At 43.9% G+C, this 24,412-nt stretch overlaps 2 protein-coding genes across 14 annotated transcripts in view; one reads left to right on the top strand and one right to left on the bottom strand.

The window, feature by feature from the left end:
* MCF2L2 (MCF.2 cell line derived transforming sequence-like 2) overlaps positions 1 to 24,412 on the top strand; it is a 231,571-nt gene that overhangs the window by 99,055 nt on the left and 108,104 nt on the right. The window lies entirely within an intron of this gene.
* B3GNT5 (UDP-GlcNAc:betaGal beta-1,3-N-acetylglucosaminyltransferase 5) lies at positions 293 to 23,134 on the bottom strand. 4 transcript variants are annotated; one of them, XM_083504489.1, is made up of 2 exons: positions 22,823 to 23,134; positions 293 to 3,951 (listed from the first exon to the last, which is right to left on the bottom strand). In XM_083504489.1, the coding sequence occupies exon 2, from the start codon at positions 3,628 to 3,630 to the stop codon at positions 2,497 to 2,499; it is 1,134 nt and encodes a 377-aa protein (XP_083360615.1). In that variant the 5' UTR covers positions 3,631 to 3,951; positions 22,823 to 23,134; the 3' UTR covers positions 293 to 2,496. The 4 variants fall into 4 exon arrangements, with proteins under 4 accessions (XP_083360615.1, XP_083360618.1, XP_083360617.1 ...); XM_083504492.1 differs by lacking the exon at positions 22,823 to 23,134 and adding an exon at positions 18,132 to 18,154; XM_083504491.1 differs by lacking the exon at positions 22,823 to 23,134 and adding an exon at positions 6,126 to 6,664.

Below are 24,412 nucleotides of genomic sequence, written 5' to 3'. Positions count from 1 at the left end.
CAGAGACAGATGCTGAAAATTGTGGGCACGCACGCGATCCGGCCCACGGAGGGATCTCCGCAGGACCGTTCTGGCCCAGGCAAGATAAACCTTGCCGACCCCTGGTTTAAAACGCTAGCTAATCTGGGACATACCCCAGCCTATCTTCTGCTAAACCAGGTTGTTGGAGTTACCGTAAGATGGTGACCTTCCAGGTGGGCCAGAGATCCGCTGGCTCCCAATTCTGCTCATCCCAGCAGATGGAGCCTTAAGATTGTATCCTCAGTGACTTCAGATATCAAAGTAGAACACATTTACAAAATAACACAAAATTGTTTATTGAAAACAAGTATTTTACAAAATGTGATACAGAGCAAAAGTGTCACGAATAAATAGTCATTTCTGTAATAAAAAAAATCATATCAAATAGCTGCAAACCAAACAAGTAATTGCTTTAAATAAACACTTTTGTGCAACAGTGTCAAAACTAGTACCCGAAGTTACCATTCAGGCTGAAGCAATTTTACCTGTGAAGTGGAAAAATAAAAGTCTAACAACCTTGCATCTGGAGCACTGGCAAACTCAAGAATTTCCAGTTTCAAATATATAAAGACAGTCAATGTTCAGAACCCAGAAGGATAAGAAAATGTCGAGCTCTCTTTTCCTGGAAAGAGTGCCTTCATGACTTCTTTAAATTGTTACACATTCTTCTGCAAGCTAAAGTAGTACGAAACCATCTCCATGTCCCTTTAAAGCTAGCTAATAAATACTTTTAAAAGCAGAACATACCTGCTGTAAAACACAAAACACATACAGCACTTCCAACAGTCAACATAAGTTTTAGGTGCTAGCTATACATTAGGCCTTAAATCTTGTGGTCACTTGAGCATTGTGGTCACTGGACTAGCACTTCAGACAAAGCAAAGGCCTGCTAACAAGACCCAAACTCTTAAGCATATTTCGACTGTTATTGGGTGGCATTAAGCTAGCTGTCAATGGGATGTCTGTTTGAAACTGGTTATAGCAATATAGAAATTAAACACCAATAAAAATCCATGTTCCATTAGCTCTACATTGTATGCAATTTTGATTTTAAAGCAAAGCCAGTAGCCTGGGGGAACAGGGCGATGAGGAGAGACGGCCAAGATTCTCCCCTCCCCAAACTATGCAAACCCTTTTGCCTAGAACCTTATGCAGCATGGTAGGTGCAAGCAAATAAATTCAGTTCCAACCCACCCTGTAAAACAGCACGGGGGAACCTGTGCCCCTCCAGATGTTGTTGAACTACAACTTTCATCAGCTGTGTTCCAACTGGCATGGCCAATGGTTAGGGATGATGGGAGTTGTAGTCCCATATCTGGAGAGTCAGAGGTTCCCCATCCCTGCTGTAAAACAGGACAGCATACAACTAAGAAACAGCTTCCACTCCCTCTTCTTTCCCCATGTCCCCCAAATTTGCTCCAGAAGTTTGAGGGAACTCTTACAACATATTTAGGGGGCAGAGAGGAGAGGGAGGGAGAGTCCATTTCTGCGGGCAAAAGTTCTTGCACTAGCAGAACTTATGCATTTTCTATTTCGGATTCATAGATTGATTGCAAAGTCCCTTAAAACATGAATTGGTAGGGAATTTACTCATGCAAGTAGCTGACATGGATTCGTGTGTTTTACACCTTTCTGAACTTTAGAAGCCACTCTTGTGCTGTGTAATCCTACACTTTCAGATAAAACAGTGTCTCCTGCTGATTAAGTTTAACAGAAGTGAACAGGATGAAAATATATTTGCAGTGAAGACCAACTGGGAGGCGAAGAATAATTAAGTGTGGTTTTTTTTGTTCAGAGATCAGTGCTTCGGTTGCAAGATTTTACATTTTTTTAAGTTGTTTTACAAAATTTTGAAATAGAGATGAAGTTTTTCAGGATTCATTTGAACCAGTGCTTGAAGCCAGCATGAGCACCACTTGTATAGGATCAAGGTTTCTAAAGTTAGGACTGAATTATCACTGTGATGGACTGTGATGTAGTGGTAACAGGCATAGTGCCATTGGATTGATAAGACATACAATCAACATGTGACTGTGCATTGGAGTGGGGGAGAAAACATTATTTAACTAGTACATCAATACTTTCATCATTGCATTTATCTGAGCTGCCTACTTTACCTGCTCTTTCCAAATCGTATTATAAACAGAAGATGTACATGGTTTTCAAATAATCTGATTTCCAAATTCAATTCCATATGGTAATTACAGCTAGTTTAGAATTGGAAGTGTAAACATACAGTTTTCAGTAATATCTAGCCAGTTCTTTAAGTCTCTTGGACAAATACACTCTAACATATGGGAGCAAATGGTTCAATAGAGCCAAGAAAACTTTGTTGAAGCCATTAGATTAGTGTGGGATATAGGCAAACATTCACATTTAAAGTTTTCACATAATATTTTATGTTCATTTTTCTTGTGTCAAGGGAGAAAAGAGCTGGAGATTTCAGATTTTTGGCTCAACAAGTCTATTCAAGTATTAGGAAAATGCAGCAACACAGGGATATGTGTCCTGATAGTCTAATCTGCAAAGAAGCATAACATTAACAATTCTACAATATATTTTACCCAAAACTCCAGAGGAAATGTTTTTCACTTTTGGATCCGTAGCCTGCTTCCAAAGGTAGCGAAGGTCTTCTACATGTCCATGAGAAGTCATCATTTTGTTGTAAATGCATGGGTGATATGGAGCCTTCCCTTCCCCAGAAAAAAAGGGATGGTGTTGTGGTTCAATTCCCATTTTGTTGGCACAGAGACCCATGAAAACATCATCGATGTAAAGGCTTGAATTAAGAGTCTGCGAGGCTGCATATACTTTAGCTGCTACGTCACTCGATATTACATACGCAGCTCCTGCTGTGTAATCCGGATACGCAGGCCAGGGATACATTTCATAGGAAACGTAGTATTTGCTTTTCTTGTCTCTTACGGGAGGTGCTCCACGATGGACACGCCCAATCCAAAAATTCTGAACACCAACTTGTGCTAGATTTTGGAGGTATGCAACAAGATTTGGCATGTGGATGAAAATGTCATCATCTGCTGACATAACAAACTTGGCGTGAGGACAGAACTTATTTACCCAGCTAAACTGCATGAGTAATTTGTGGGTAAGGTTGTAGAAAGTATCTAAGAAGTCTCCTTGAATCAGGTCGCCGTAAAACTTGTCTTCTGTTTGAAGCCTCATTTGCATATAGTCTCTGTCTGTAAGGTTTCTTGGCTGCCCCAACACAAACAGGGTCTTTATGTTGGCCTGAAGATAGTAACGGACGTACCTTTCATTACCCCATGTTTTCCGAATAGAGTCTCTCCGGTGACGGTTCTCAGGTGAAGACTTCACAAGCAGCAGCAGCAGAACATCTTGCTTTTGACATTTCTCCTTGTGGTTGATCAAGTATTGACAGCCTGCTACCCTATCCAAGTCCTTACTGATAGATAAGCTTTCATTCACAAAATCATAGCTATTTATGAGGTATCTATAAGAGTAAGACTTCATGTGGCTCACAATACTATTGTCAAGTGGTCCCCAAAAAACCATGAGAGACAGCACAAAACAAGTGGCAAACAGCTGTACAAATTGGCATTTTCTTACTCTTCTATGATTAATGTACATTCTGATGCACTCTTCTTATGTCCAACTACAGTTAAGGATCTTTATTTTTAAACAGAGTTCTTGTTTTCGCAAAAGAGTTCACAGTCTCTCCTTCAGGGGAAGTGTTCATCGTAGATGAATATTTATTTTGGACAGCAGCCTTAATAAAATCCTCATACACCAATTTTTATAAGTCATCTTGCTTCAAAAGTTGTTTTGCTGGAATGGAAGGTGTGAAGTAGAGTCTGGACAACAGCACTTGCTGAATATAGTCTTTGCTCTGCTGCATCTTTAGCTGATCGAAGAATTACCTTGCATTTGTTCTTTTACGGCTTAAGACATCTGCAAAATATAGGAAAGAAAATACTTTAGCCAAATGTTATTACATTTTAAATTACATTTATAATCCCATAGAAGACCCCTAAAAATACAAAAACACAACAAGTGAAGGATAATTACTCAAATTTTGGACTTATTTGTATCAAACAGATACTAGCACTTCCCGATGCATGGCTGAATTCCATGCCATTACAGAAACCAGGGGTGGGGAACTTGTGGTCGTCCAAATCTTGCTAGACTACAACTTACATCATACCTGACCGCCGGCCACGCTGGCTGGGGTTGATGGAAATTGGGGAGTCAAACATCAGACTGCTGCAGTCATAAGTTCTTGACTATCTGATATGCAGCAATCAAGTACACAGAATTTCATCGCACTACAGAACATTTATATTGAAGTTCAATGGTTCACTTCAGACAAATTCTCATTAATTCTTAATTGTTCTCCATGGCAAGTCAGTATTATCCAATATTGCAGATAGGGGGAGCAGAACTAGCAGCTTGCCCAAGCTTATTCATTCTTTGCTAATTTACAAGACCAGTTTACACCACTTTCACGAAAAAGACATGTAGTATCCTTTTAAAATGATATTCTGACAATGTTGAGACAATGAAAAACGAGGTATTCCAGGTATGTACATTTCTTTGCCAGTATTCAGCCTTACATGGTGTTTTGAGTGTAGGGCTCGGCGATACCAGCTTTTTAACATCACCAGCCAAACATCGCAATCTGGCAATATACCAAATTTTTCCCTCTGCGCAGTATGAGGGCAGAGTGGGATGGCGGTTTCACCAGCGATATACAGCTGAGTGAAGCCAACATCGCTGTCTGCTCCTCATACCAGTCCTGGGTGATAAAAATGTTGATGTATCATCCAGGCCTATTTGAGTGTATGTGTAATTTTAAGGGAAACCTGACAGCATGATGGAAAAATGCAAGTAGTATTTCTCTACCCGTGGACATATTAACAGGCACTCTAGAAATTAAAATATCCATGTGTCAGGTACTCTGCTATCCTATTCAGCATGCACCCATAAAAGCTTCTTCAGTACAGGACTTAAATCTGAGGAGGGGGCGGGAAGATGGCCTCAAGCAGATGTTTACAAGGAAAAGAAAGGAATAGCATCTTTCATAAGGCTGCATAAAAAAAATCTTCAATTGTCTCAATTGAAGCGGTTGAGTCATTAAAACGAGATTTAGTAGATCCAGAACTTGCAGAAACCAGCAGAAGTACTTAGGTTTCTGGTCACGAAGCATTAAAAATGGCCTTGTACTGAGAAAGAACGTGGTTTTTGTTTGTGCCATAGTTTGCTGTTTAATTACAAACACTGTCTGTATGTTTGGATGCAATGGAGGTCATAAATGGAGCTAAACACCTGTGCTGTCTTCAGCCAGCCCTCTGCTCCCCCAAATCAGACGCCCTGTGCTTCAACAGGGGGCAACTGTCCCCCCAACTGTGACCTCCTAGGAAAATTCATCCCTTCCCAGGCCTATTAGGATCAAAATCTGTTGTGTGGAGTCCCAAATGGGTTGCCTAAAATGAATTTATCTGAAGGCAGCAGGGCTGTTAACCTGTGTGGGCAGGGATGCTTTTATTAATTTTTCCTTTTGGTTTTAATGTACTTATGTGTGTTGGGGGACCTGTCTGTCTGGTTGTTTGGGGCTGTCTTGTGCAAGATTAACTAATTAAAAAACAGAATACCTAAAAGCAGAAAGCTCCGTGTGGTAAGCAAGGAACTCTTTCTTTGCCCAGGGTGCAGCTGTAAGATACCATTTGAAGCCAATGGCTAGCAGGAGATTTGGTTGTTTAAAAGGCACATATAAAAGCCAGCCTTCTGTGTGAGGACTGGGGACAGTGGCCGTGGCCTAGGGGGCAAAAAGGTGACAGCAATGCCCCCGTCTCTCCTAAATTTCCCTCAGGCTGCCTGAGGAGAGACGCACTTCAGTGAGGAGGGCTAGGCGGCCATGACGCTTTCTGAGCAGAAACAGTCGCCTGCCTGCTTCCATAAAAAGTCCAAGTGGGGGAGGGGAAAGAAACGTGAAATTTGAATCTCAGGCCTTTCTTCCATCTCCACTGCATGCACTAGCTCTTCAAAAAAGCAGCATTTGTTCAGACACAGGAAGCATGTTCATAGCCGCCACCGCCCACAAAAACAAGAGCCTTTTATTACCACACCTGAAGGTAATCACAAGGCAGGCAGGCAAGCATTTTCTTCACTCATTCTCCACAATGCAAGATCTGATCTCTATCACTACCCAGTTTTTCCCAAATGAAGCATAAAGCACTGTGCTGTGACGACTTGAAAAATAAAATCTATAAAGCACCATGCTAACTTTATTGCTAATCACCCTAATCGCTACGTCACAAGGCCAGAAATTTAATAAAGCAGTCACCTCTGAAATAGCAGTTTCACTATAATCTGTTTGCTAGGGTCCAGTTAAAGCTACTTTTGGTCTCCATTTGGGTCCATGAGAGGCCCTAACTACCATTTCAGAGTGAGTGTGCCTGTGTGTGAGATAGACAAGATAGACAGGGGACTCTATTCCTCTGCCCTCTCAGTGTTTTAAACCACTTTGACTTTGAATATATCTCATGATCAGGACTCCGATCCCCCTGCCCAAAAAACCACAAAAGCCCCTTAACAAATATGAAAGCAGAAGTCATGCAAAACAGCATTGTACGAGTGTAACCACTGTCCCGTCAAGTGAAGCTCATGACTACCAACTGAAACAACCTGCGAGTCACTGACCGCACTGTGGCTTGGTAATGTGGTGAAGCAGGAATCCACACCTGTATTACTCTTCCCCAAAACCTGAGGCAATGTGAAAGAGCCCTTTGTGACAGGAGAAACAAAACTAGAAAGAAATACAGGGGGAAAGCCTGTCTTCCTATAAGCCAAAGCTGCAGAACTCTCAGCCTCATGGTGGCTAGAAACACAATTTTGAATTTAAAAGCAATGCACAGCAACTACTGTATTTTGCATTAGAGTGCATATTCCATGTAGAAGCAGGGCAGGCTTACAGCCAGGCATCTCTGGTTTCCAACTTTCTTTTTTTTTGCCATGCCCCACCTAAGCATCTCTAAAATCCCCATAATACTTAATATTCAAAAAGTGAACTCCTGTTCACGTGGAGGAAGCCTAAAAGGCCATTAACTTGGTCTAACTCATTCACGAATTGCCCCCCTGTTGGGTGTGTGCCCAACATTGGGAACCACAACTCTAGGCCAAATTAAAGAGTTCAGCTTGGTCTCCTCTCACAAGTAACTCACAAATTCCTGTAGTTGTTTGGAACGTTATCTGTGAAGTACAGTGGTGCCTCGCAAGACGGAAAACTCGCTAGACGAAAGAGTTTTCCGTTTTGGAGGTGCTTCGCAAAACAAATTTCCTATGGGCTTGCTTCGCAAGACGACAATGTCTTGCGAGTTCCTGCTGGTTTTTTCCCCTCCACCCCCCTTTTTCTAAGCCGCTAAGCCGTTTATCAGCCGATCTGATCAGCAGATAAGCCGCTAAAAGCGCTAATCCTTCAATGGGCTTGCTTCGCAAGACGAAAAAACCGCTAGACGAAGAGAATCACAGAACGGATTCTTTTCGTCTTGCGGGGCACCACTGTAGTTTAATTAAACCGTGGCTGGCCAACCCATAACAGACAAGCATTATATTCTAAATAATATTCATCACAGCTGTTATTTAACCATTCCTCGGTAGAGGTTTAGCAAGAAAGGGAATTGCTTGCAGAACTTGCAACAGCCTAAATGCCTTATAATTTCAGATTTATAGTAAGAGGAGTACAGGATCTTTGTCTCGGTTCAAAGAAATTCAGGCATCATGTGAGATGCAGCTGGCCTGAAGCAGTCTTGAGGTGCTCCAGCTGAACACAACCAGCACATGGTATTTACACTCGTAGCGGAAAGGGAACCGTTTGGTTTTTTTTCCTGGTAGATGGCCTGTGCTATGATTAACAACTTGGACAGCCGTAGCCAAGGTTTGCAGCTTGTGGTGTGCAACAGGAGGGAGAAAAGCTGCAGAAGCAGTTTTTTTTTAACACAGTTGAAATCAGCACTTTCCGCAGCACGAGTCAAGCTCTATTATTTTAGTTACATAAAATTACACAAACAAATGAAACACTCAGCAACTGCCTCAACAAGGATCGTTTCAGCCTGCATGCTAAAAAAAATAAATGCTAGAAAGCAGCCCTAAGTTATTGGGGGGCTGGGGCGGAAAGAGAAGCAACGTTATTTTGCCCAATCTATCTGGATTGCCAGGGTAACTCTATTCTTATCCCAGTTGCTAATTAATTAAACAAGTTCATCTTCCAGTGATGCTCACCCCCACCCAATTTTTTCTGCCAACAAACCCCTACAATTCTCAGAAGATTTAGGGGAATGTTGTGGGCTAGGGAGCATATTCAGTTCTTGTGGGGCACTGGCCAAGCCTTCAGGGCCTCAGATCTAGCACATCTCAGAACACTGTGTATCTGAAGAAGTGTGCATGCACACGAAAGCTCATACCAAGAACTAACTTAGTTGGTCTTTAAGGTGCTACTGGAAGGAACTTTTTTATTTTGACTATGGCAGACCAACACGGCTACCTATCTGTATCTCAGAACACTGTTTGAAAACCACTGTCAGATTCCCTTCTTAACACAGCGCAGGCAAGTACCAGTTATTTCAGCTGCATGCTACTGTTGTGGTATACTTCTACTCAAGCACTCGTGGTTTTTACATCCTTCCCCAAAATGGCGCATCTCCACACTACAAGTCATGCTGATGACTAGTGCCAGCAAAGTAGGACATTAATAAGCACAAAATCCATTGTGATTTTACTTCTCATGCCCAATAACAATGCATCTTGGAAGGCCCAAATAATCCCAACACTGGGATCTCAGCAGCTCTCCAAATAACTCGTGATGGTATACCTAGGATTCTCCCATATTTATACTCGCAATGCAGCAGGGGAGATTGGGCTGGAAGATAAGCTTTCTGACCATGAAACTTGTTGAGGGTAACTAAACGTGCATGGAGGGTTTGGGGGGACCAGGAGGCAGAGAAGGAAATGGAGAGGCGTAATGACAAAAGGTTTGCTCAGATTTTCTTCTGGCAACAAGTAAATAGTCTTTTTTTAAAATGTAAGAACTGCCCTACTAGATCAGACTAAAGATCTTACCTAATCCAGGATTCTCCCTCTAGGCACTCAAGGCAGCTTGCCCATTTATCCCCAGGAGAGGTATAAACGATTATCAGTTTGGACTACTTGCATCAATTCAAAACAAAGTTAGAAATGCTGGTACTTTTTAATCTCCACCATTCCTCCAAGGATGACACAATAGCAAACAGAGGGCTCTAATATTTAAAGTGTTCAGAATGCCATCCTAGTGGCATTTATTGGAGAACGCTCTTTTTCTTGCAGGAGTTGTATAAGCTGTTCTTTAAATAGAGAGAAAGAATAGTGAAAATGCTTAAATCAGAAATATGAAAGTTCTACAGGAATGCACATTCACTATTTCTTGTTAAAATATTTTCAGTGCTTACACTTAAGCGCATACTTTATTGCCAAAAACAAAGATTTCCCCCCCCCCCAGGTGTTCGGATTCCAGTTATAGTTAAAGGGCTTTTTAATTAAATATGTACACACGCCCAGTTTCTAGTCCATTACAAACATCCCTTTGGTACAAGTTGTACTTCAATCACAAAAAAATACACCCTCTGATCAAAATTACAATATTTCATTAAGTATCGGGCTGAGCTTTGTAGTCTTTGCAAATGCACTGTGTCATGCAAGAGTTACGCAAGTGTCAGGGCATGGAAAGCTTCTGTATGTAACAATTTCTGAAGCCTCGCTCAGACAGCGTGCCTTGCATCCAGGTGGATTAATGGAATAGTAATGTAATGACACATGAAGGAAACCATGAGAAAACTGTCAAGGTAGAAGTGGTTTTTAAAGTCTTTTAAAGCGTAAGTGTAGAAAGCCCAAAAGGCACACAATGTGCAATTCCAGGAAGCAACTCCGATTTGAAAAGGCTTCACTTCCTCCCTTGCACTCCCTATAACCTTTAAAACTATCAGTTTTCATCCTCACACCCTTGACTGATGCATTTTTGTGCCCTCGATATGCAACCTTTTACAGTGGTGCCTTGCAAGACGAAAAGAAACTGTTCTGTGATTCTCTTCGTCTAGCGGTTTTTTCGTCTTGCGAAGCAAGCCCATTGACGGATTAGCGCTATTAGCGGCTTATCGGATCAGCTGATAAGCGGATTAGCAGCTTAGAAAAAGGGGGGAAGGGGAAAAAAACCCGCAGGAACTCGCAAGACATTGTCGTCTTGCGAAGCAAGCCCATAGGAAATTCGTTTTGCGAAGCACCTCCAAAACGGAAAACTCTTTCGTCTAGCGAGTTTTCCGTCTTGCGAGGCATTCGTCTTGCGGGGCACCACTGTATACATCTTAGGGAATGGAATATTACCCACCCCCTATTTGACCTTTCTGGATGCTTCTCCCAATTTGCCCAAGCAGTCACCTACTGACTGTGTAACTGCGTACCTGAGTGGGGTTACCATGCAAGCTGGTTTGCATATTACTCTTGTATGAAAATGTGCAATGCAAGCCTGGAAGCTAGACTTTGCCCCAGAGCGTAATCTGAAGGCAAATGAGGCAACCACCTTGTTAATGGTAAGCAGGTCAGAGTCTGGTCAGTGCCTGGATGGGAGACTGCCTGGATCACGACATGTGGTGTCTTGGGTTCCACAACAGAAGAAAGCCTGGATATAAATTTAAGAAATTAACAAATTCATGCTGAATGGTTTAACACAGAAAACTAGATTCCATAGTGTTTTATTTGACACCTTCACTTCAAAAGTGTCTTCAGACGAAAAACGTTGCAATATAATTTATAGTTTTCAGGTTTCTAATGTCAGCAACCCCATCCCAGGGTCGTCTCTGTGTGTCTCTCACACATTAGCCACACAAAAGACACCTCCCCATTCTGCCAGGGTAAGCAGCAGAAAGTATATACCCCCTCTATATACACTACACCGTTTGTACATGGATAGGATAGCATAGAAATGTGCTAACAGAAACAGGATGTGCACATGCATCTGGCTCCCCATAAAACCACTCAGCACACTGTGGTTTTCAGGCGGCTTCCAACCTGTCACTGGTTGTTAAAAAAAGAATCATTTTATTTTACTCATTTATGAAATTTATTCCCTGGTTCGAAGGTGGGCTTCAAGTGAAACAGTTCCAAATGGAACAGGTCAGTACAGATTCAGCTAAAGGGGTGCGTCCCACAAAACACCTTAACTTTCAAAAGGCCAGGGTGAAGAGGTGCATTTCAGCATATGGTGAAAGCTGTACAATGCAAAGATTCCTGCACCGAAGGGGGTTAGACTAGATGACCCTCTGGTTCCCCTTCCAACTCTACAATTCCATGAAAATGCTAGATGCCCTCCACAATTGGGGGGTGCGGGGCACAAGGAAAGCCCCCTATGCAGACCTTAACCTCTGAGAAAATGGACAGGGAAAGTATTTCAGATATTTTGGACCTAAATCATTTATTCAATTACCCTAGGTTTATATATATATATATATATATATATATATATATATATATATATATATACACACACACACACACACACAGGATAAGAACAGAAAGAGCTGTCTTACATTGAATCAAGACCATCTGTCCTACTAGTGTAGTATTGCCTACAGGGCTTCAGGCCACAGCAGATAATTCAGTTAAGATGTTGACCCTGTGTGCATCAGTGTGAAAAAGGGCAAAATCCATGCTAGGGATCATTAGGATTTCTTATGCTGGGACCACACTCGGAATACTGTGTGCCGTTCTAACTGTTTCACTACAAAAACGATACTGCAGACCTGGAAAAGGTTTAGAAAAGGGCAATCAAAATGATTGCTGTGGTCTGTAGCAACTCTTACGAGGAAAGGTTACAGTATTTGTGCCTTTTTCCATTTAGAGAAAAAGCAAGTGTTTAGCGGGGTATAAAATTATGCATGGTGTGCAAAAAAGCAGACAGAAAATATAATAATAATAGTAATAATAGTAGTAAATAATAATAGTAGTAGTAGTAGTAGTAATAATAATAATAATAATTTATTATTTATACACCACCCATCTGGCTGGGTTTCCCCAGCCACTCTGGGCGGCTTCCAACAAAAGATTAAAAATACATTAAAACATCATTCATTAAAAACTTCTGTAAACAGGGCTGACTTCAGATGTCTTCTAAATGTCAGAGAGTTGTTTATTTCCTTGCCATCTGATAGGAGGACGTTCCACAGGCCGGGTGCCACCACCGAGAAGGCCCTCGGAGCTGGACCTCAGTGTCCGGGTTGAACGATGGGGGTGGAGACTCTCCTTCAGGTATACTGGGCCAAGGCCATTTAGGGCTTTAAAGGTCAGCACCAACACTTTGAATTGTGCTCAGAAACGTACTGGGAGCCAATGTAGGTCTTTCAAGATCGGTGTTAAGTGGTCTTGGCGGCCGCTCCCAGTCACCAGTCTAGCTGCCGCATTCTGGATTAATTGCAGTTTCGGAGTCACGTTCAAAGGTAACCTCACACAGAGCACGTTGCAGTAGTCCCAAGCGGGAGATAACCAGAGCATGCACCACTCTGGTGAGACAGTTCGTGGGCAGGTAGGGTCTCAGCCTGCATACCTGATGGAGCTGGTAGACAGCTGCCCTGGACACCAAAAAGTTTTCCTCCCTCTCCCCTAACACTAGAATTCAGGGCCATCTAGCGAAGCTGAATGTTGGAAGACTCAGGACTTCACAAGTGGGGAGAGAGCTGTCGTACTCAGGTCCTGCCTGGAGTCTTCCCATGGGCACCTGGCCTGGCCACTGTGAGAACAGGATGCTACTCTAGATGGAATGCTGGCTTAATCCAGAGCAAGCTCTGCCAGTGTCCTTAACCTAGGGCGTCAAATTTGGTGGTGCCTTTTACCCAAGTGAAATAGCTTTCTCAAATCAATACACCACACCCCCCAAACAGTATGGATTATTCCATTTACCAAGATCAGTTGTCACTGAGCCCTGGCTCGCACTGTCCCACTACCATGTTTAAGCGCAAAGCTTTAAGAGTACGGGCATACAACCCACAACAAAGGACCTTACAGGGTCAGAAATGGTTTCCTCAAGGCACAGAAAACCTATTTAGCCATCTATAGAAGCATTACTCAACCAGTCCTAGCTTCACTCCTCAGTACTTATTTTTACATGAGCATGTGATGGTCACAGGAAAAAATTAGTCAGTGTTAACACCCATTGTTACATACCAAGCTGCTCGCATAAACCCACTGCTGTGTGCGGAGCTCAGCTTTTACAGCACATTGAAACTTGCAAGCCCTCAACATCTTGGTTCCTTCAGATTATATTGATCCGGCCTTCACCTAGCTTGTGTCTTCTGGCCTACAGAGTACTTCACTGGTGCCTTAGCTCAGAACAAACTGCCTGTGGAAAACAGCAGATTCACTCACCCTGGACATCAAATGAAGCTCAATGATACCAGCCAGTTACAGGCCTTGGGTCCCCCCCCCCCCCAGGGGCATTAAATGAAGGCTGCTGGCCAGACTTTTTCTTAGAACTACAGCTTTGGAACAAAAAGCACACGCAGCCAGTTAATTGACAAACAAAGCATCCTATGCGCCTCCCATAGCTCAGTTTTAGAGCTTTGCAAGCAGGGATGAAACACAGCACCTCCAGTTAGAAGGATCAGTTAGGTGTCAAGAAAGAGACAATATTGAACCACTAATGTCTCACATCAAACGAAACTGATCTGTAGAAAACACAACCTGGAAAAAGAGACAATGCACGTACAGTGGTACCTCTGGTTGCGAACGGGATCCGTTCCAGAGGCCCGTTCGCAACCTGAAAAGAACGCAACCCGCATCTGTGCGGGTCGCAATTTGCCGCTTCTGCGCATGATGTCATTTTGTGCGTCTGCGCATGCACGAGTGGCAAAACCCGGAAGTAACCCTTTCCGGTACTTCCGGGCTGCAGTGGGACGCAACTTGAAGCAAATGTAACATGAGGTATGGCTGTACAAAAGTAAACTAAGAAATCTTTAATAAATAAAAAAAATCAAAAAATAAATAAAGCCAATATTGGATGGAGCCAATAGCACATCTTGTCTGGCATCCTGTTCCATGGGTCTCCAAAAGCATTATTACTTCAAGCTGTGGAGGCAGAGCTTGGTAGACATGGTAGCCAACAGTCTTTGAGTGCCCTCTCCTCCATGAATTTGTCTAATCCTCTTTAAAGCCATTCAGGTTGGTGACTGCCTCCTGGGAGAAGGAGTTCCATAGTTTAACCATGCTCTGAATGGAGAAGTGCTTTCATGGACCTGTCCTGAATCATCCCAACATTCAGCTGCAAGACTTCTACCCAAGAGTTATTGCCAGTAGATACTACTGGACCGGTTGGACCAACAGACTGACTCAATGCAAAGCCTGAAAAACAAAACTACATTACAATCAAACTTACACTAGGTAGCATTACTTGGCAAATAGCTTTTAGGTGTTTTAAAAACTCAACTCATTGCAACTCATTACCAAACTCAAAACCATGGAGAGACCTGGTCTGAACAGAGACATTGGATTCTTATCTCATTATACATGACTAAGCCATTTTTCACCTTCTCACCCCTTGCCTTTTCCTGTAAGACCTATTGCAGTCGTTAAGAGTCGTCAACAGGCTCATCTCAGCTATCTGCCAATCTCCCATTCCCACCACCCTTCTGAGTAATACCCCTCCCCACCTTCTCACTATATAGAAGGATCTGGCAACTTCTGTTTCAGTGTATCTGAAGAAGTGTGCATGCACACGAAAGCTCATACCAAGAACTAACTTAGTTGGTCTTTAAGGTACTACTGGAAGGAATTTTTTTATTTTAAAAACTCAAGACTGTTTAAAAACTTAGGTGTTTTAAAAACTCTAGAGCACACTATAGTGTATAGGCGCACAACTTGATATCTGGAGCTACTTGTACAACAATAGGCTTACTTTCGCTTCTGTCATTTGCTGCACTTAGAGCACGCATTAGTTTTTGTAAAGGTCATTCACTTATCCAGTTTGTAACTAGAACAGTTATCTAGGCCAGGAGAGGAGAATGGAGAATCTCTTAGTGCCTCAGGTTTCTCCCTGTTCCATAGCTCAGACAGACATAAGACTGAGTTCTCTGTAAATTGAAAATTTGGAGGATGGATTTGCGTGCATTGCTGACCAAAGCAGAAGCAGACCTGCGAGTCTCTGTGGAGGCTGCAATTAAGAGACTGGTAATATTTGCATATCACAGCAAGCCATGGTTAGTGGGCTGCCATGAATACACAGATTCCTTCAATCCTCCCTGCTAGCAAGAATGATCACCCAGCAACAATCCCTGGTTTACCTGTTATGTCCAAGCCAGGAATTGTGACCCGTTTCATTCAAACACACTGTCATTCCGATGAACAATTGGTAAGCCAAGAACAAACCTTGGCTTTAGGTCATGGTTTATTTAGAGCGAAGCATCATCTCTCTCCCCCCCCCCCCCAATTTGGACACAGGATCCAAGGATTGGGGTTTGTTGCATCTGCTTACAAGCAGGGAGGAGTCAGGTGTGAGCAATCTGTGCGTTCTTAGTAAGCCATAAAACATGGCTTACCATGACATGCAAAAAGCAGCCAGCATGTAGGATGCAATGTCAGATAGCCATGCCAATATGAAGAATCCTCCAAAGACTGTTTCACACATGAGTTTCATCATATGCAGCAGTGTGTTCATGAGTAGGGAAGAGCAGGCTGGAATTATGTAGAAATTGTTGTGTGTGCCGGCCTACAGGAAATATGCATACTGAAAACGATTGAACTGTAGATGCAGCATACCAAGCTGGCTTTAAGACAAGCCACCCAACAATTACTTAAGAGGCCTTTTTAGTTTGCATACCTGTCCCCAAAGGGAATTCAGCCCAATTCCATTTGAGAACAGAAAGTTGCCCAGCAACCAAGGTCAATTTTCATTGATTCATTTTCTAAGATTGTGGGGTGGGGAGGCTGATCATCCGTAGCTTCGGAATGCAAGGAACAGTTAATTATACCAAAAGTTTTCAATCCACAAAACAAGTGGCAGCTACCAATTACATAGCTAGATAGTTCCTGATGCACCCAGCTCCATGCTGTTCATAACCCAATGTCAAGCATACAGTGCAGCTTGAGACTTGCTTTCTTCTCCTTTCCAATACAGGCAGAAGAGAAAATATAATTACACACCACCCCAATCTCCACAAGCAGTGCGAGATTCCAGGGGTTGCAGGCATGCTTCCCAGGATTTGTGTTCCCTTTGGGGACAATGTGGCACTACAGAGACTATGGTTTCATATGGTTTTATTTACACATATATGCAACCTGCACCTGGGTGGAGGGATTGTGGAGCATTCACATCCTAAGAGGGTCTGGCTTCCCCCTTAACGGCAGCATTAAATCCAAAGGACAGCAAAAAGCCATCCGCTGTGTCTCTTAGTTCCAGCCTGTCATCCCACTAGTACCCAGCAAAGAAGGGCCCCGGGGCCCCAGTCACCCTTGCCTGGCAGTCTTGTCCTATGATGATTTATTATTTAACCTGCACCCATCTGGCTGGGTTTCCCCAGCCACTCTGAGCGGCTCCCAACAGAATTAAAAGCATAGTAAAACATCAAACATTAAAAACTTCCCTAAACAGGGCTGCCTTCAGATGTCTTGTAAAAGTCAGAGAGTTGTTTATTTCCTTGACATCTGATGGGAGGGCGTTCCACAGGGCGGGCACCACTACCAAGAAGGCCCTCTGCCTGCTTCCCTGTAGCTTCACTTCTCGCAGGGAGGGAACCATCTGAAGACCCTCAGAGCTGGACCTCAGTGTCTGGGCTGGTGGTTTCCTTGATGGACCATCACCTATTTTGTCCTCCACTAATGGCCCATCCACCTGACTCTGGCGAGGTGGCTTGGCTCCTCAGCATAACTAAATCCAAGGGCTTTCCCAAAGTTTAATCAAACCTTGATTAATTTGAACTTTTACTAAATCCAGGAATTATGGGGTGAACCAACCAATTCATAACAGTATCTTTCATCTCTATGATGGGGATTTCTTGCAAGGAAAGTCTGCAGTCTCTTTTCCATGCCATGCTCCTTACAGAGATGCAAAGTCCATCCCTTGCCACCCCATTAGGAGTGCACACTTTGCTTCCTCTTAACAGCTGCATGCAAGGAGGTCACTGCTATACTCATGAAATCTGTAATCTACAGCCTAGGAACAAATACTTAAAATCAATGCGGCACATCCGTGGCCATGCAAGGACTGGATTCCAGATCGACTAAGCCAGGGATGAGGAACATGTGGTCCTCCAGATACTATTGGATTCCAGTTCATATCAGCCCCGAGCAGCATGGCCAATGATCAAGGAAGGATGAGAGCTGCAGTCTAGCAGCAGCTAGAGCCACAGGTTCCCACTCTGTGTTAAATGCAGTTGTTTAGCCACTATCTTTTGTACTGGGAATGCAGAAGCATCGCCCAGGTTCCCTTTATCTTACTCAATGAGCAAGAGAGCTTCTTATTACCACACCACACCAAATCTCTTAGCGAAGCTACAACATAGGAGGATAGAGCAGAGAGATAATGGTATACGGGAAACATTTTTTGAAGGCGTAACTACATGGGACTCTTATCAAGGCAAGATGTTCCCACTGCCATTATGCTTAAGCCAAAGCAAAGCTACACATAGACTTAAACTGATGCAACAGCTATTCTCTTCCCCAGAAAACTCATGGGAAATGTAGTTATGCAAGGGGAGAGGACTAATCTCAGCCGCGCCACCTCACCATACCATAATTCGAAGATTTTTTGTGGGAATACCATGATAATTAAGTTGATATGAACATAGATGTGCTTTTAGTCAAGATAGCACAGTACTAAGCAGAACACACACACAAAGACCCACCCAAATAATCAGAATAATCTTTAATGCTATCAGCACCAATGAAATAAAGGGAGGATTGGAGATGGTGGGGGCAGGTGTCTGAACAACAACAACAACAACAACAAGGCAGCCTCCATCTATGGGGTTATCTCTAACAAAAAATGTTCCAAACTGCACCTTTACATTTGACAACACTGCAGCTGACACACAATATAATAGGAACTGTGTAGACCACGTACTTACAGCATTTTAGACAAAAGATCAGCGACCTTCACATTTTTTCCACGTTCTGCTCTCCCCTCAACCTTTGAGCTCTTTAACCATTCATGCTCACGTCACTCAGTCGGCTAATTTAGTGACAGATACATAAAGGAAGTTTAAGAGCAGGAAACACTGGTGGAGGGGAGGTGTCTGCGTCTGCCATAAACAGATGGCTACTATAGGAAATGAACTAATTTTGCAAGCAGTGATTACCACAAGCCCTAAGCTCTATATTCAACACCGTACAACAAAAGTCTGTAGCCGCGTTCTTAATAAAAGCAGCTGCTTAAATGTACACATTAGCTTGTTTCTTCTTACCAATAGCTGAGGCTAATTTTGTTGGCATGAGAAATATACAATGCTGAGAAACACGGAACTTTGCTATGTTTTCATATGTGCTGTAAGCCGCCCAGAATGGCTGGGGAAACTCAGACAGGCAGGGTACGTATAAAAAATTAACGCCACATGCAGAACATCTTTAGAACCCATCATATCCCATCAAATGCAGGGCAGCACAACAATATTTATCTTAGTCATCTCTTGAGTGATTTTTACTATACAGCTGTAACAACTGGGAATGGAAGCAACAGTGACTTAATAAGAGACCTATCGAGAATTAGATTTGAATGCACATTTCGCCTTCTAAATACAGTGTCTACCCATTCATGGTACAGAGGCTGGATGTTGCCATAAACTGCTTTGTTACAACCTGTTCCAAGTATAATGCAAGTTATTTTGCACTTCTGCTATCATATCAGCGTATATATCCCTGCTTATCACCACCTCAGGGAATTATTTGCACATATTCCATTTTGTATATACAATAAATACCCTTGCCTTTAGCAGTGTTAAGAATAGAGGAGGTTTTCTTAAACCACCATCCAGCAACAACTCTCCAAGCAAGGGGTCTTTCCCAGCCCTACCAGGCAATCCCTGGCATTGAACCGGGAACTTTTTTATTTGCAAAACATGTACTCTACCAGAGAACTACAGCTCTTCCCTCTCATGCAGCCTTCTACAACTTGGTGCCCGCCCACCCACTGGTCATAGAACTGTAGTTGGAAAGCACCCAAGCGTTGTCTAGTCCACCCCCCTGCAATTCACGAACCTCAACACATCAAGTTTTTAAAAAATTATGTATTATTATTTATTAAATTTGCATGCCACTCTATACCCGCAGGTCTCAGGGCAGTTACAACATATAAACCACAATACAAAAACACAAAATACATAATAAAAACAAAAATGAAGGCACGGTTTGAAACCATACCAGAGCCTGCTTAGCTTTGCAAATGTTGAGACTGCAGCTCCCATCAGTCCCAACCACAATAGCCAATGGTCAGGAGTGATGGGAGTTGTAGTCCAACATTATGGAGAGGACCAGTTTGAGGAAGGCTGCTGCAATGTTATAATCGCTGCCAGTGGTTCTCAAAGCTCAATGTCACCCTCTCCTTGGAAAGCCTCAGAGATATTCCTGGGCTTGATCTACTGATGCCTTCACAGGCATGGAATGCAGAGGAACCACTCGCTTCCACCATCACTCCAGGAAGCTCTTCATGTTGTTCCACAAGCTGACTGTCAATAAATCAGCAAAGTACCTTTTTTTTTTAGCATAAACTTCCCTATAGGCCCTCAACCATATTAACACACACTATGGAAATTTTTGTTCTCAGGATAGGCACAAAATCATATTCTGAGTCATCGGCCTCCATTAGCAACAGGAGTGAGGGGACGGAAGAGGCTTAATGGGTGTGTTTTTTTACAACTTGAGAAATGCCTGTGAAAACAAAAAAGAAAAGAAAAGAAAAAGGCCTCTAGTAAATTCAGATTGACAAAGTTAGCAGAGGCTTACCAGCGCTCAAAATGTTTTCCCCACCCCTCTCCTCACAGGTCCCGTAATTCACTCGCAAACAACAAATTGTAGACTTTCATGTACACTCCAGCCAATTAACTTTTCAATTACAGGTGTGGAAAACAGCAAAAAAATAACAATAATAATGAAAGTAACAAATACCCAGCTGTATACTCCAGCCAATTAACTTTTCAATTACAGGTATGGGAGATAGCAAAGAGAAGTGAAAGAAAAAAAAGCCCTTAATTGAAACATCTCTTGTGTAAACAGCCTAAAGCAGAGCTAGGCAAGGCCTCGTCCCTTCTCATCAGCTGCTACAACTAAAGGACAGGTGTTACCTACACTCCCCTAATTGCAAAGCTAAGTTAGAAGGATGGTTACCCATTTTTAGTCTGCAAGCCCTGAAGGAGCGTCTCCACCTCCATCGTTCAGCCTGGACACTGAGATCCAGCGCCGAGGGCCTTCTCGGTAGTGGCACCCGCCCTGTGGAACACCCTCCCTTCAGATGTGAAGGAAATAAGTAGCTATCCTATCTTTAAAAGACATCTGAAGGCAGTCCTGTTTAGGGAAGTTTTTAATATTTAACGCTGTATTGTTTTTAATACTTGATTGGGAGCTGCCCAGAGTGGCTGGGGAAACTCAGCCAGATGGGCAGGGTATACCGTATTTTTCGCTCCATAAGACGCACCAGACCACAAGACGCACCTAGTTTTTGGAGGAGGAAAACAAGAAAAATATATATTCTGAATCTCAGAATCCAGAACAGCAAGAGGGATCGCTGCGCAGTGAAAGCAGCGATCCCTCTTGCTGTTCTGGCTTCTGGGTTAGCTGTGCAGCCTACATTCGCTCCATAAGACGCACACACATTTCCCCTTACTTTTTAGGAGGGAAAAAGTGAGTCTTATAGAGCAAAAAATACGGTAAATAATAAATTATTATTATTATTAGCAGACAGACTGCAACCTGGCACCCTCCAGATGTATTGGGCTGCAGCTCCTATCAACCCGAAGCCAGTGGGAGTAGTAGGTTAGCATCCACCTGTCTCAGGAACCTTTGGGGATGAAGTCGAACTGTTGGAAGGAATTGCAGTGTTGTTGCTCTTTAAAAAAACTGACTCGGAGAGCCCCAAGGTGGGAGTGGATGTGCTACAGTAACCTCTTCATATGTTGCTGCAGAACATACAGGCTACCTAGATCCTCTCTCAAGAGAGTCATAGAATTGTAGAGTTGGAAGGGAACATGGAGATAATCCAGTCCAACCCCCTGAAATGCAGGAATTTTTCGCCCAAGGCGGGGCTCGAACCTCCGACAGATTAAAAGTCTCTGTGCAATTTAAAAGATTACAAGAGGGGGGAGGGTCATGCGATCCATTTGGGATCCCACCTGCAGGGGACAGCAGAGGCTGCCAAAGGAACCAGCAAATTCCATCCACCGTGCAAACGAAGGGAGAAACTCCTCCTCCCAAACCAAACAAGACACTACTATGGAAACTCCACAGGTCGTCTAAAAAGACCAGCGATTTCTTTTCTTTTTTTAATGGCGCTGTATGGGACTCTGGCTTACAAAAGCAGATGCCACAATGGACTCTGTTGCTTTCTCTCCAGTGCCCCAGGACTCTTGTCGATTTTGCTGCAAAGGATTAAAACTGTTACTGTGGGAAGTCTTTTGTTTCTTTGCTCCCACTCCCATCCCACCTCCCCTCCAAAAAATAAAATGCTAAACGAGGAAGAGGCGAAATCCCCGCCCTGCCCTCTTAGTTGGGGGCGTGGGAGAAACTAGCCCGCTCCGGGTAGCTTGCAAAGCATAATAGCCCCAACGACGCAGAAATGAGAATGCGTCGGATTGCCTAAGCAAGGAAGCTTGAAAGCGCACTCGCCTTCCCATTAAGTGTTGGCGGGTGGGGAAAAAAGCAAGATTTGCACAACAGGCAATTCAAATGAAAAGCAGAGGGCAGGGGGAGGGCCTTCTGCGGAGACCCGGCTGTGCAAAAGTTTCTTACTAAACCCCCCATGCGGGGGGATCGGTCTCGTTCCCTAAGGCTGGAGGAAGAAGGAGGAGGCGGCGCCTCTCTGTGCCTTTGGGGTCGACGTTGCAATTTTCGCCAGAAGCCACAGGCAGCTAGATCGGCTCGTTTTTTGCCGGGAGGGAACACCCGCAACCACACAAAGCCGGGAGTGTCTGACGCGAGAATGTGCAAAACGAGGTGAAAGATCAGTCGTGGGTAGAGGTAAAAGTCCCTGCAGTTGCATTTAAGAGTTTTTTTTTTGCGGGAGATCTCTTCCTTTTCAAAACGGGAAGAGTAAGAGGAATGGCGATTGCAAAAGCAAACCCAGAAAGGCACTCGATTCAGCTGCGAATAACTCTTACCGGAACGAGCGAGTCAATTACCACACCTACTTTCGGGAATTTAAAAGTTAATGGTCCCGCGCATCCAAAGGAGAAAGGAGCCCAAACGAGGCCATAAAAGGGACCCTCTTTTTCCAAAGGCGTGAAAGGGGAAAAATCCTAGACAATAGGCTGACCTCGTGAACTATTTGCAGCGTTTCAGGCTCCGTTAATAGTCACCCTTTCCGAAAAACTCATGGGGTGGGGCGGAGCGCAGGAACGTGCTCGGAAGTTTCGAAATAAAACTTTATATGAAGTTCCTATCGTGTTTTCCTGCTGCGATGTGAAAAACCCAGGAAAAAACTTCCGATCAAGTTGCTGCCTTTTACGAAGGATCTCGGCAAAAGCTCCCCAGCCCATCTCCCGAAACGAAAAGCATTCTGTCCACACACAGTATTTTAAAAAAAATCGGATATGTAATTAATTGAATGGCTTACCCTCGCAAAGGCAGGAGAAACCACCCGGCTGCCAAAGGGACGCTCCTTCGGCCTCTCTTTGGGAGCCCCAAAGCAAAGGCGCGCCTGCGAAGGACCACGCGCGGAGAGAGAGGAAACCCGGGGAAAACCCCGCATTCACGCTCCTCCTTCCTCCCGGCCGGGCGCGCCACTGAGCTCCATTCGCTCCTGGGCAGGATTAGGCGAGCTCTGGGGAGGAAGCTGATTGGCCAAAATCACTTTGTAAAAGCGGAGGCAGTTCCCCCGCTTTATACAATTCGCATTCCGCCCTCTTGGAAACCGGCAGCCCTGGGCTGTGGGCGCTTGACTCAGGAGTCAGCCTCCCCGGCTACCACTTGCCTCCCCGAAAATGCGCCCCAGGATCTCCAGCTGGATCTGTTTGCCCCGGACGCTGCTTGTCTCCTCGTTTTCTCACGCTGAGATAATCACCTGCCTTTGGGGAATGGCTTAGCTCGTTTTTGTTTTAAAGATGCTCGAGAAGTTAAATCTCAGAAGACAATTAATTTGCAGTGTCTGTGCACGCCCAGGAACCGATACCAGGGCATGGTTTGCAATTTCTCCCTCCGCAGTTGCTGAGGCACATTCTGAACTGTTGGTCAACCTGTGTTATGTTTTTCTCTAGTATCTTTAACCGATCAAGCACAACGTCTCCAACTCTAATAAGTGGCAGTAAACTGAATGCAGGCAGCTGATTGTTCCAGAGACGTTTATTTCTGGGGAGTATTCTGGGGACATTTATTTCTGGAGTGTAGCTCACCTCAGATGCTCCCCATGCAAAAAGTCCCCAGATTCAATCCCTGGCATCTCCAGGTAGGGCTGGTTGAAGAAGAGTTTGGATTTGATATCCCGCTTTATCACTATCTGAAGGAGTCTCAAAGCGGCTAACATTCTCCTTTCCCTTCCTGCCCCACAACAAACACTCTGTGAGGTGAGTGGGGCTGAGAGACTTCAAAGAAGTGTGACTGGCCCAAGGTCACCCAGCAGCTGCATGTGGAGGAGCAGGGAATCGAACCTGGTTCCCCAGAATACGAGTCTACCGCTCTTAACCACTACACCACACTGGTTCTCAGTGAGACTACTCCCTAAATCCCTCTTGAGACCTGCTGCCAGCCAGTGTAAGCAGTACTGAGCTAGATAGCCCTGTGCTCTTTTCGACAGCACATATGCTAAAATTGGATAGCCCAGTGCTCTGACTTAGGTTGTGAACATGATGCCACCTTAAAACAAAGCCTGATCTTTCTTTTAGCCAGTGTAGATCAAAGCTGGAAAACAGTATTTAATAAGAAATGACAATATATGGATTGTCATCCCAGTGGTGGGATTGCACTGGATGCAGCTTAAGCACAGGTGGTTTCCTGTGTTTGAGTAGACCTTTTTGAGTGGCCTTCCAAATGTTGTTGGACTACAACTCCCATCCACCCACGGCTGGGGAAGATGGAGGATTTCAACAGCATCCAGAGGGCTACAGGCAGGTGTGTACTGTTGGGAAAAGGTCGGTGATCTTTGCTTTGAGGCTGAGGTGTAACAAGTGCATCCCTAAATTCCGGTTCAGGCAGTTAAAAAATGATGGCC

This window comes from Podarcis liolepis, assembly GCF_965112155.1.
Source record: "Podarcis liolepis genome assembly, chromosome: 5".
NCBI classification, from domain to species: domain Eukaryota; kingdom Metazoa; phylum Chordata; class Lepidosauria; order Squamata; family Lacertidae; genus Podarcis; species Podarcis liolepis.
The sequence above is the reverse complement of the archived record's forward strand: the minus strand, read 5'-3'. Positions and strand labels throughout refer to the sequence as shown.

Coding starts and splice junctions, on each gene's coding strand:
- B3GNT5 (XM_083504489.1), bottom strand. CDS start 3,630: ATGTACATTAATCATAGAAGAGTAAGAAAATGCCAATTTGTACAGCTG.